The sequence below is a fragment of the Aquila chrysaetos genome, chromosome 10 (genome assembly GCF_900496995.4).
Source record: "Aquila chrysaetos chrysaetos chromosome 10, bAquChr1.4, whole genome shotgun sequence".
Classification (NCBI taxonomy): Eukaryota; Metazoa; Chordata; class Aves; order Accipitriformes; family Accipitridae; genus Aquila; species Aquila chrysaetos.
Window position 1 is genome coordinate 1,000,072 of NC_044013.1, and position 12,612 is coordinate 1,012,683.

Here is a 12,612-nt window from a genome sequence, read left to right on the forward strand (position 1 = left end):
CGTAGCCCCCCTCCCCCGTCCCCCCGCCGAGGGCTGTCGGCAGCTCTCGCAGGGCACTAGAGCAAACCTCGTAGTTGTAGCAGCCGGATCTGGAACTGCTCAAGAACTGGCTTCCCGGCGAGGAGAGGACAGCCCCCCGAGGGGGGCTGCGATGCCATATTGTCCCGTCTGTGCCGAGCCCTGTGGGGGTGTGGGAAGAGGAGCACAGCGGGCACGCTGGGGCGCGGCGGCCAGGAGGAGCGGGAGCGGCGGCGCCGGCGGTGCGAGGCGGTAGCCGCGGGCTCCCGGAGGCGCTCCGCCGCCGGCCGGCACGGGCGGTGAGCCGGTGGCCGGTTGCGGGGAGCCCGGTGCCCGCTCCGGCATAGCCTCCCCCGGGCCTGCCCTCGGGAGGGGGGCCGGGGCGGGAGGCGGCCCGCGGTCGCCGCCCTGCCTGCCCTGCCCCGCCCTGCCCCGCCCGCGCGGGGGCCGCCCGCCGGCCCCCCGTGCATGCCTAGTCTTGTTACCGTTGTACACGGCATCCGGTGATTTGTTTTTATTTGTTTTTTCTCACCTACCCAAATGCACTGCTGCCCCCATGATGCACCTCTGCTTGCTGTTTATGTTAATGCGCTTGACCCCACTGGCCATTGCCATCATGTGCTCGCTGCCTGCTAATTAAGACTCAGTCGGCTGTCAAATCACTGAAGCGACCCCTCGAGGCAACCTTTGACCTGGTACTATGACCTTTCACCTTTTAGCTTGGCATGTAGCTGTATCGTAGAGTCGAGTTTGGGGTTAATGTGTAGACATGGAATATCCCGGTTCCCCCTTCCCCATCCCCGGCAAGGGGCGCGGGGGCGGCCGGGCTGGGCTGGGCCAGGCTCCAGAGCAGGACCCCGCCGCCCCCGCGCCCTGCTGGCCCCCTCCCCTCCCCTCCCCCTCCCATCCCATCCCATCCCATCCCCTCCCATCCCATCCCCTTCCCTTCCCTTCCCTTCCCTTCCCTTCCCTTCCCTTCCCTTCCCTTCCCTTCCCTTCCCTTCCCTTCCCTTCCCTTCCCTTCCCTCCCCTCCCAAGGGTGCCGTGCGGGCGGCCGCGGCGCAGGGCCGGCCGCGGGCGCAGGGTGCGTTGGCATGGCTTCGCGGCGCTGCGGCGCGGAGGCGGCCCGGGGGTGCCGGCATGCGGCGCGCGCTCTGCATGCCCGGGCAGGCGCTGGGGCCCGGGGAGTGGGTTGGCGCCAGCGGCCCTGCCATCCGCTCCGGACGGTGACTATTAACATTGCTTCTACGTGTTGATCCTCATGGAGCTAGCAGTGCTGCTTCCCCCTACCCCGATAGCCTCGCTCCTGATCGAAACCCTGAAGCTTTACGGTAGCGTAATATTTACGCCGGTTCCTATAACGTACGGCTCCGACACGTTACCTGTGCCGCTGTAATGGTAGGCTAAAGTAGTGCTCCCTTGTAAAGCTTTTACCTCGCCTTTTATTTGGTAGTTAAGTCTGCTATGCTGCTTGCTTGCTCATGGATAAACATGGTGCTGCCTGGTTTTTTTGCCTTCTACTGATTTTTCTTTTTTCCTTTCTCTCTTTCCTTTTCTTCTCCCTCCCTCCCGTCCTCCTCCACACCTCACCCCACCCCCCCCCCCCCCACCCTTTTTTTTTTTTTCTTTTTTTTACTGGACTTTGTTTTTATACCCATCCACCATTCAGGGAATTCCTCAAGCTGTACTTCCCCCATTACCAAAGAGGCCTGCGCTTGAAAAAACCAATGGTGCCACCGCAGTCTTTAACACTGGTATTTTCCAATACCAGCAAGCTCTTGCCAACATGCAGTTACAGCAGCATACAGCCTTTCTCCCACCAGGTAAGTGCTTCTCGTTTGCCTTTTTCTGGGGAGGGAGAAGGGGGAATTCTGGAAAGCGTACGCTAGGCAATAACCGTTTGTTCCTGGCAGCGAATGCGCAGAGGTATTTGCGCGGCGGCCGCTGGTGCCGGGGCGGCTGCTGCCAGGTGCAGGCAGCCTCTCTCCAGCCTGCGGCGCTGCGATGCCTGGCGAGCCGTGGGCAGAGGAGGTGCTGGCTGCGGGAAGGCTGGCTTCTCTCTGCTTCTCTCGGAAGCTGGGTGGGTGTTTTCCAGGCTAATATAAAAAACGGCGTCACGCTCTGTCATCCCGAATCAGAATTTGAAATCTCTCTCGTTCCTCTCTCCCTCGATTAACTTCTCTTTGTTACACATCTCTTAAGCTGTTGTATTTGTTTCTCTTTGCTGTAAGACCCCTTTGCCTTCATGTGCTTAGCAACAGTTGTTCTGAGTCACACACTTGAAGGTTTTGATTTTAATGACAGTGCAGCGATCATAAAAGGCACAGGCAGGCAGTCTCGCAGATAGGCTAGTCATGAACCTACACAAGAAATCAAGGTTCAGGCCTCTACGGCTAAAGCCTCAGGGCTGATTTTGGACTAAGCAGAACAAAGGTGCCCTTGTTCTTATTCAAGAGTGATCAAATCTACACTTGTCCTAGTGTATGTAATTGCTGAAGAATTGATACCTGTACTATTTACATAAGCACAAATCCCTTCAGAGGACAAGTGATGGGGCTTAAAGTTGGAATATATGTTTTGGTTCTGCAAACAGCACTTCATGAATAATTACATATGTAGTATGTCATGTGAATTTATGCTGAGTTAGTTTTTACATATGAACCCACATTAAAACAGCACTATCATTCTAGGAGGTATGCAGAGGATGTCTGATACATCTGTACTCAAAAAATTTGAAGGAGTATGTGAGGACAGCCCTTCGTAATGCAGACTGGTTGAGGGGAGGGGAGAAAAGAAAATACAGCTATTCAATCTTTACCAAAAAAAAATTAAGGATTTTATCCTAAACATTTTCGGCAAGTATGTTCCCAGGAATTCGGTATAATGCCTTTTACCATTCTTTCTTGATCTGGCATACAACCAACATGTGTAATTTAAATGGCACAAAAATCAGTTGCTTGATTTAGTACATTTTAATAACTTATTTAGATTCCAAGAATGCACTGCAACCACTGAAATATATTAGCAAAAGCTTGTTGCAAAGCTTGTTGGAGTCAATACAAAGACTGATTGAGTAAGCTTTAGATCAAATCTCTAGCCCACATACTAAATTTCATATAAAAATGCTTATGCAATCACAGTCCTTCCTGTAGATATTAAACAATTTCAAAGGTTTGTTTTGGCAAAGCATAACTGATGTAGTTAGTAAACCATGCAATTTTCCAGCTTCCATTAAATCAGCAAGGGGCTGGATGGTTTCTGAAAGTACTCGAGCTGCTTTGAATCGCGCCCTGTGAACTTAGGAGCTGGGGTTATGGTTTGTGTGCATCAGGCCTCATTTGCACTACATCATTGACCGGTATCTTTCATGTCGGCACTTACACACAACCTACCTCAGCTCTTCCTCTAGCAAATCTATACTGAAACCTACAGGAGTTTGCGCAGTGGTTCTTGATGCTTTATTTGACCTTTCTTGACCACTGAAGTTTAGTATATGGTAAACGAGAGAAGTAGAGGATTTTTTAGCATGAGCTATTATAAATTCTCTTTTTATATTTTTCAGACAGCAGCGGTTTGAGCTTTCCAGTAACCCAGTACTTTTTCGAAAGTTTGAAAATTTTATTTGCCACCTTGCCCTTTTTAGTTTTCCCCACTTAATTTTAAGTAGCATCAGTCCAGTTTGTGCACAGTCACCTGGATATAGAGTTTCTCCATCAGTGCCTAAGAACTGATGGGAGAGCACAGAGCGTGGGTGCCCTCAGCTCCACTGCCATGGAGCAGAGGCAGGTTAATTCAGTGGGGCCTGAATTAAAATGACATTTTTCAAGTTCAGACACCCAAAGTGTAATTACTCATATGTGTTCTTAGTTGCTTCAGCTGCAATGTATGAAAATGCAGCAGGTCTGGAGGGCAGGACACTCGCAGAACCTACACGGTGTCGGTGTGTACCCCTCTGGAGGATCTTGGCAGGACCCTCCTCTGCAGGACACTTCGCTCTTGATATTTCACCCTTGAGAGTTTTCCACTCATGTTCTAGACAAACCCAGATACCTATTCTAAATTGTAAGGTGTAATTCTGGCTGCCTGTATGCAAGGGCACGTGAAAACAAACAAAGGGATCGTCCATGCCAGGGGATGGGCACTGGCACTCCAGCACGCTTCGAATGATTAAATGCTCTTAGGTACTCATCTCACTGCTCTCAAATAAAGCTCCCTCTTTGCATGGCTCCCCTCTTGAGGTCTCCCAGAAACCTTGGCTGGTGGAAGATGTCCACAGACTGAGAGGGTAGTCTAAAAGGCGTTGCAAGAAAGAACTGGGAACACTTGTGGTGTTGGCTAGTTGAAATAAGTAGAGTTAGTCTGCCGAATGAGGAGGCTCTACACGACTTAATAGGTGTTCACAGCTTGTTTTGGTACTTTGGTCCTGGCTGACAACTCTTGACACCTTAGCAGACACACGGGCAAATATTTTGCTGAGGGGCTGTGAACTTGCAGAGCACCGGTTAGTTGGCGTTCACTGCTACTGCACATGCTCTTTGTTCTGCAGTAACCGTGAGCTGGCTGGGGGTATGTTCGTATGTGCAGATAGAGAGCTCCTATGTGCGACTAGATGAAATTCCTGCCCCGGTGCTTGTTACCATCCTGTGCCTCAGCTCACTGTCTCCTCAGTTGTGCGTATACAGCTGTTCCTGGCCTGTGCGTGTCAACCGGCTGACCGGAGGGTAGTTGAGAAGTGTAATCCTCCAGAAGAAAGGGGTCAGGTTTACAGGGTACTCCCAGGAGCTGTTGCCCTAATGCACCTGCAAGAGGCAGAATTGCAGCAGGGCAGCTGAACCACGTAGCCAGCCGAGGAAAGACTTCAGCCACCTCTGCTGTTAAGTTAACGCATTGCATATTTATTTAGTTACTGCAGCTTCAACACCAGAGAACTTATTTGTTCATGGTTGGGACTCAGTCAGTGCACAGATGCTTTCCTAAAGCGGTGTCTGTGTAAGCACCTTCCTCCGTGGGGCTTCTGGGTCTGTGTAAAAACACTGCTCTCCTCCAAAACGTTAGGGAGGGAAAAATCAGGCACAACTGTTCACCACAGCAGCACTGCTTATGCTGTCTGTGGTGATATTTTTAATCAGGATTTAGTAGATTGGACAGAATAAATAGACTGAGGGGAATAATACAAGGGAGAGACGAGAAAAAAATGCTTAAAACACCAGTAAACCTAGAATATTTATAAAACTAGCTTTATTCCACTGCAGAACTAATCTGGTTGTGAAGTTATGATCAGTTAATTGAACACATCCTTGAATTAAAATTCTGCCTTGTGCTGAAAAGCTAGGGAACATTTGAAACTCCACATTTATTATTCATGCATTCTCATTAGTCAGTCAAAGCTTCTGAAGTCAAGATGGATGTTAAGGTCATAGCAAAAATTATTTTTATTACTGGTAAGAGGGTCATACAGCATTACGTCTTCATATTTGCAAGTTATTGCACCCTAGCTAGTATTTTCATTTCTGCCTTATGTTCATTTGCTTCAATTCCCTTTCAAAACTGTGTGCACTGGTTATAATGTTAATGATGATAACTCAGACTAAAATTTTGAGCTGCAAAGCTTTACAGTGATAATTCAAAGTCATCATGAATATCTAACTCGTCTTTAGCATGTAGACATAATTATGCATGGAATGATGTAATATTCCAGATCTAATGAAGTATGTACAACCTTATAAATAGGGCACTTCTGCACAGAGACAAGAACTCAAAGGTTCTTCTCTGTAGCCTCATTAACACCTCAGAGATGTCATAAGAAGGGCCGAGAAAGCAGTTTTACTTACTGTTTGTACTTTATAGGCAAATTTTGCTCCATTTTTTAATCTTGCAAGTGGTCCCATTGACTTCAGCCGTGATTTGTACATGGGGAAGTCGGGAAAGGTACCCTTCTTTTAACCTTTCCTTATGAATATTTTCAGTCTCTTCCATGACACAGAAATAGAAGAGTAATTAGGAAGCATGATTATGCCCTTTTCCTTGTAGCCTCACAGATACAGTGATGACAGTGAATAACCTTGTCCCCAGCAGTAATTATACTGACTGACTTTTTCCCCTGCTTAGTTAAATGCTCTTGAGATTGTGCAAGCCACTACAATGCTTGGCACCAGCTAAAACAATTTCCTGTCCCACCGTTACGGTCACGTAATGTCAAGGAAGCAGCATTGCCGTGGCTCCCACTGGCAGTCTCCTAGAATATGTCTCTATTTCCACTGCAACCTCTGTTCCCAGATTTCAGAGTTTATTTCAATTTTTGCTGTGTCAAGCATAATTAGCAGTTTTAATAAATGTTATTTGTTAAATAAAAAAGTAAATTGTTTATTAAAAGTGGATATTCTGAAATATCAGTATATATTTATCTATCATATTGGAAGCAAAAGTAGAAGATTTTGAGTTCAGTCTGGTGGAAGGCATTTTGCTATGTAAACAGAATCAACCAACGTAACGATATTTAAAAAATGATGCCATCATGTTCCTAAAAACACCATACTGCTGTTGGCTCTCTAGTTACAGGGCGGAATTCACCAGGTGCTGTCGCTTTAATTATTTTTATGTAGCCTAAAGAGAGCTGTAGGTTGTGAGCCCAGACACCAGCAGCTTAAAATACGTCCTATAATGTAGAAAAAAATGCTGAACGAGTATTCTTAGGTGCTGCCATGAGCTGCATAGGAGACTTTAGCTATTCAGTCACTCCTCTGACCTGCGTAGTAAGCAAACAGACCAGAGGACAGTCAGGATCACTTCCACTTCACTGGCAGCTCACAGGGGTCGTGCAGCTATGACAAAAGTACGGCATGCCAAATTCGCCTGGTTTTTGCCTATATATTACCTAAATATTGGAGCAGCCAGATTGTGGCTAATGAAACAGTATAGATCAAGTCATCACTCTGCGAGGAATCGTCGCTCCAGCCCGTCCGAGAAGGACCCCAGCTGAGAAGGCAGCCCTAGCAGGAGGGGAGAGCCTCGCTCGCCTCCTCTCGCCGTCTGTCTTCCCCGGACAGAACCAGGCGTACGCTGCGCTTCCTGAGCAGCCACGGGGAGAGGGCACAGCAGTGCCAGTCCCTCGCTCCAGCTAGTCCCGGCGTCCTGGCAGGGGTGGACCTCAGGTACCTGCAGGCAGGTGCAAGTTGAAAAGTATTTCTTTTAATCTGAGGAAACCAGGGTTAAGACCATTACAAAGCTTGCGTCAAAAGGCAAAAAGATTTAAGACTACAAGAGTTTTAAAATAAAAGCTAAAGAAACTTTTCCTAGCCATGCTAATACTCCGTGGTCCTACAAAGGCAAACCTTTGTTTGATATACCAGCACACAGTTCGATCAGCTCTTTCCCCTTCACTGAACACTAGTTCTAATGGATCACTGTGCTATTGTATGGTTTGATTGTGCTGACAGTTACATGCCACTGTTCCCATAATAACAATTTTTCTTCTTTGTTCAAATGAAATTTCTAATTACACGTGTGATGGGTTGTTTTAATTCTTTTCCCTTTCCAAATCCACCTTCCTGTTGCAATGCATGATGGGCAGGCTCAATATTGTGCATGACACCCGCTACAAGTGTTGGTAGGTGCCAGCTTTGTTTCTTGATTATCTTAAACCTGTGGTGCAGCTCACGGACCCTCAAAATCCACTGCTAGATTTTAACTTATAGCTCTCGTGCCAATCCATCCCCCTTAGCCTCCTGCACTAACACCTGTCAATTAAATGCAATTGTTTTATTTAATTGACATGGACACATAGACATTATTAATTTTGTATAGCAGTTTTTTGAATTGCACATTGTTCCTTGGTGGATTTTGATTGGACTATGAGTTCCAGTGTTTAGAAACTATCTTGTGTTAAATAAAGACTGTATCTTACTATAGCCACATAGACGTATACTGTCCTTCAACAAGATTAATTTTTGTTTGCAGTAAATATTTGGGTTGAATTTTTAAAAGACAAAAATTTGTAAATATAAGGGCATTTAAAAATTCTTCTGTTGATTTTTGTATTGAAATGGTTAAGCTTGTTTGTGTCGATTTTCTTGATTTGATGGTAACAAGCATTTTCCCCTTTTTTTCTCTTTCATTTCCCTTCCCTCTTTCTCCCTGGAATGTTGTCCTGCTTTGCACTGTGATTGCATGTCACGCGCTGGCAATGATGTCTCGGGCTTTTTGCTGTGATAAATACCATGCTCAATTATCCTACCACATGTCGCTCTGGTTCCCATACTGCTACACTCTTCTGTATGTTTGCTTATATGATTTTCCTTCCGAAAGTTCCCATGGTGCACGGTGCTACGCCAGCCACTGTGTCTGCAGCAACAACATCTGCCACAAGTGTTCCCTTCGCTGCAACAGCCACAGCCAACCAGGTTTGCTAATTTACAGCTTTGTTCCTTACAGACAACTTGAAATTGGTGCTTTTAATGAGCATGGGGGTTTTGATTTTACCTCTTGTTGGCCTACACATTCTCTCTAAGATCTGCAGCACAGCTTAATAAGCCTTTATCCATGCTCAAAAGGTGCTGCAGTTCCATTTCTGATGCTAAAAATAATTGATAATAGAGTTTCTGACTCAGTCTTAACATTTATGGGCCATGCTGCTTCTGCTCTCAGAGATGTAAAGAGAAAGGGATAATACACGGAACCCATTATTTATTTCTATTTCTGTGAAGCCAATAGTTCCTTTTAGTGCAGAACTCCAGTGAAAGCCAGTAAAACCTTTGTGCGGAGGGGTTGCAGGATCACAATTTTAACAGTCTGAATTTAGCAGTCTGAACATGTTCTGACTCTCCTCTTCCAAGAGCAAAACAAAAACGTCTGAGCATGGGCCACACAGAAACTTCTTTTAAACCTTTGTTTCAGCTTGTGATTCTGCTTGGAAATGGCCAATTACTTGTTGCAGTAGGCAGACTTCAGTTAAGAAAATGTCCATTAGAGTCTGGTTTTATTTCTAAATAGCTACCCCAATTGTTGCCATGTTTAGATGTATTTCAGGAATAAAAGAATAATGGTTTACTAAATAAGTGATTAAAAGTCCTCCCAGAAGAGCCAGGAGCAATGCTCTAAAGATGAGTACCAGGGGCCAGAGGAGCTGCAGTCCCCACACGTACCAGCTGCAGCTGCACTTGAGAACAGAACGTGGCCTGTTGTTTTTATCTAGCTGGGTTGTCAAAAATGCGGATTTCTGTAGTAGGTCTGGCTGAAAGTGCAACAATGAAAACTTTTTAAAGACCCTCTCATTTGTCTTATAAAAACAAATTATTTTTTGAGATTTACTAGGAAGTTAGAATTACCAGTGTCATGAAACCATCAGTTCTGGTCTAATATGCAGGTATTACTCTCGACTCAGTGGGAATCACACATGTGCCTTTCAGAAGAGGGTACTAACCATTTTCTTCAGTATTTTGCAGGTGTGGTTCTGTATGTGTAATTAATTCTGGAGATAAATGCCAGTTTTTAAGGCAGGCTCACCCGACATACTCAGCTCCCTAAGTCATGAGAGCTAACTCCTTAAACAGTTTCAAAATCCCATCCTGAAGTTGTCAGGTTTGCAGCTGCAGCTGGACGGTGAGCAGCAAGAAGCGTGCCCGTGCCCTGCTGCACATGCCCCCCTGTGCTTGGGGAGGATGGCACCGGCTCCTGCCGAGCCGGGAGCCCCGGGGCTCGCTGCACGGCGCCGGGCGCCGCTCTGCTGCTGCGGGCACCAGGTGCCGCAGGCTCTTGCAGGATTAAGTGCAGAGCCTGGCTTCAAGCCTTCCCACCTTTGCCTGTTGAGCCACTACCATTTTGTACTATGCCCAGCTGTACGTTCTTTGTTAACCTGTCCGCTTACTGATCTCTCAAAAATAGTACTCCAAAAATTATACTATTGCAGTGATATATAGGTGTGCATATCCTGAGTCTCAAAAGGGGCCTGGATATTTTACAATTCCAAAAAATACTCAAGTTAGTCTGCTCAACAGGTAGCACTTTCTGCTCTTGAGAAGTGTTTGCTGAATGACCGTGTCACTCACAGATTTAAACTAGCATAAGAATTACTTTGTATTTTGAAAAGCTAGTTTATAGGTAGGACTACCTGTGCATACATGTCACCTAAGCAGGCAACCACCTGTATGCCCGAAGTATCTTAATATTGTAATTTATTGCACCATACAGTTAATTTAAATGTGTCTCTATATTGTCCGTAAGTCCTGAGAGTTGTGAGAACAAGCCAAGCCATCAAAAAACATAATTGTTTTTTAAAATCATCTCTGTCTAAATAACCATGCACTTTCCCAAATAGATTACAGGGAAACTTTCTGTTGTAGAATCTGATCATTTCATGCATATCCTCCCTGGAGCCTCATAACACACTTAGTACAGTACTGCAGCCAAACCTCAATATATACATATATAACAAATATATGTATATAGTATGTGAGCAATGCTGAAATTATTTAATGCCACACGATGCAATGTGCATGCATGCCAAAAGTCTTAAGATCTGGCCCTTCATCTTCATTGACTGGTGTTGAAGGTCCTTGGTATGTTCCGACAGCACTATCCCTGATGCTTCTACACAGTTGGGTGCAACAGCCTGTCCTGCAGCAGTAGAAAAAAATGGTATGAGAAGCTTCATTATGCTTGAAGCACGTTTCTGTACGAGTTGGCAATGTTGTAGAGTTGTGTGAAGTTGCTAGGGGAGGAGAGGGCACGAGGGGTGGAAAAACCAACACCAAGACCTCTAAACGATTTAGTTAAGAAGAAACCTCCCCATTCCCCTTCTTGTGCGGATTAACAGATCAGCCTTAGTATCCATCAGGAAAAAGAGTCTTTTCAAATGCGACAGCCGTTTGTGATCGCACAGATCCGTTTTGTGTCCTGTGCCCCAGCACATTTCCCTGTACGTGGGCGCATCTGTTTGCTCCCTCCCACCGGACTTCTGGTCCTGTCTGTAATGCAGGGCGACTCGCGGTCCCTCCAGCCCCTGCATGCCCCAGTGCTGTCCTTCTCGAGGGACTGGCCCGCCAGGTCTCTTTGGGCTCGCTCCCGTGGACTTCAGCCTGTGCACCACACTCAGAGGGCTGCACGGCTGGGACCCCAGGGTGGGATGCAGAATAGAAGTTTGCTGTTTGTACTGCTGGTAATCTACCCTGGTTTTAATACTTTTTTTTAAAATGGGAAACTGAGTTGATGGGGCACTTCAAGAGAAGCCACGTACTGAATTCTGTTTATGCAGACAAACATTTTGAGAATTGTTTCACTGCTTTGGGGAGTCTTAGCTTTTCAGCTGATCCACCGTGATGCCCACAGTGGCCGTAGGAAGAGCAGGCAGCTCTTCTCAACAGTGGATTTTCACCGGCTGTGAAAATCAACCTCAGGGCATCTTAGGTTTGGCATTCAAAAACCAAGACAGTGAAAGCAGTGAACACTTCACAAAATCAGACTGAAACAAGGTCACTGTAGAATTTATCATTTTAAACGATACACTGAAAGCACAGAATTTTGTGTAGGCCAACAAAAAGGGCGGTTGTCAATTACTGCACTGCATGACTTTTGTAGATTTTAACTTCTCTTATTTCCTAAACAACCAATAATTCTTATTTATATTTGTCAAGTAGTACTTAACACAATGTTTTCCAGTTTTAAGTTGCTATTGTAGCACTTCAGTTGACTTTAACTTATAGTTACAATATAAAATCCACCAACTCACAGCTGATCCTCACTTTTCCAAACTTATATTCTGTAGCAAAATGCTGTGTCTCTGGGTTGGCTCATTGCACATGTTATTCATTGTTTAAATTTTTTACCTGTAGATACCCATAATATCTGCCGAACATCTGACTAGCCACAAGTATGTTACACAGATGTAGACATTTTGTCATCAAACAGTAAGTTCCTGATGTGTTGTTGCTTGCATTTTTCTTACCTTTATGTGTGCATAATTTGTCTTTTGCAGGGACAGAATGTTTTTATTTTACTTCTAAGAAAATTAATAAGATACGGGGAAGGGGAAGAGGCTCTGAACTCCACTGACGCACGATTCTTCTCTGCGTGGAGATCCCATAGTTAGCAGTGACCACGTTAGCTAGTGTGTTGGACCAGATGTTGGTGTTAGTTTGTACATATCCATATAGCAAAATCAGAGTCTAAAATTAGAGTTTTAAGTTTTGTTTATAAAGGATGATGGCTCCAGCACTGATGTGAGCCGAGGGCCAGGTCTAGGGGGGTGATGGTTATGTTAAGCTGTCTTTAGAAAGAACAGATTTTAAATCTCAAAATTTCGAAAGCCAGAATCTCTTAAAATACAGGTTTAGTCGTATGCCTAGCTGAAGCCTGATTTCTCTTGAACGCAGGTTGTCAGACTACGATGCGTTGTGTACAGTATTTTCCTCGCATGGGTGGTATGGCAAGGAGAGGTCCCACAGTGCAGGCACAGTTCATACCTGCATTGTGTTGGTGTGAACGGCGATTGCAGATAGTGTATGTCAGCTTTTTATACTGTAACCTTTATCCTGCATAGCTTGAAATCTAGGTTTGTGTGCCTAAGCTTGAGAGACTTTTTTTCCCCTGTATCTTCCCATG

General features: G+C 45.6%; 1 protein-coding gene across 25 annotated transcripts in view; it reads left to right on the forward strand.

Moving 5' to 3' along the window:
- Window positions 1–12,612, forward strand: part of MBNL1 (muscleblind like splicing regulator 1) — a 113,227-nt gene that overhangs the window by 96,305 nt on the left and 4,310 nt on the right. For 14 of the 25 annotated variants that reach the window (XM_041126944.1, XM_030029337.2, XM_041126946.1 and 11 more), the window contains 5 exons: window positions 660–713; window positions 1,688–1,841; window positions 7,589–7,624; window positions 8,323–8,417; window positions 11,844–11,918. In XM_041126944.1, the coding sequence (XP_040982878.1) occupies window positions 660–713; window positions 1,688–1,841; window positions 7,589–7,624; window positions 8,323–8,417; window positions 11,844–11,900 (396 nt within the window). In that variant the 3' untranslated portion in view covers window positions 11,901–11,918. The remainder of the gene's footprint in view (window positions 1–659; window positions 714–1,687; window positions 1,842–7,588; window positions 7,625–8,322; window positions 8,418–11,843; window positions 11,919–12,612) is intronic. The other 11 variants (XM_041126948.1, XM_041126958.1, XM_041126953.1 and 8 more) reach the window with 6 other exon arrangements.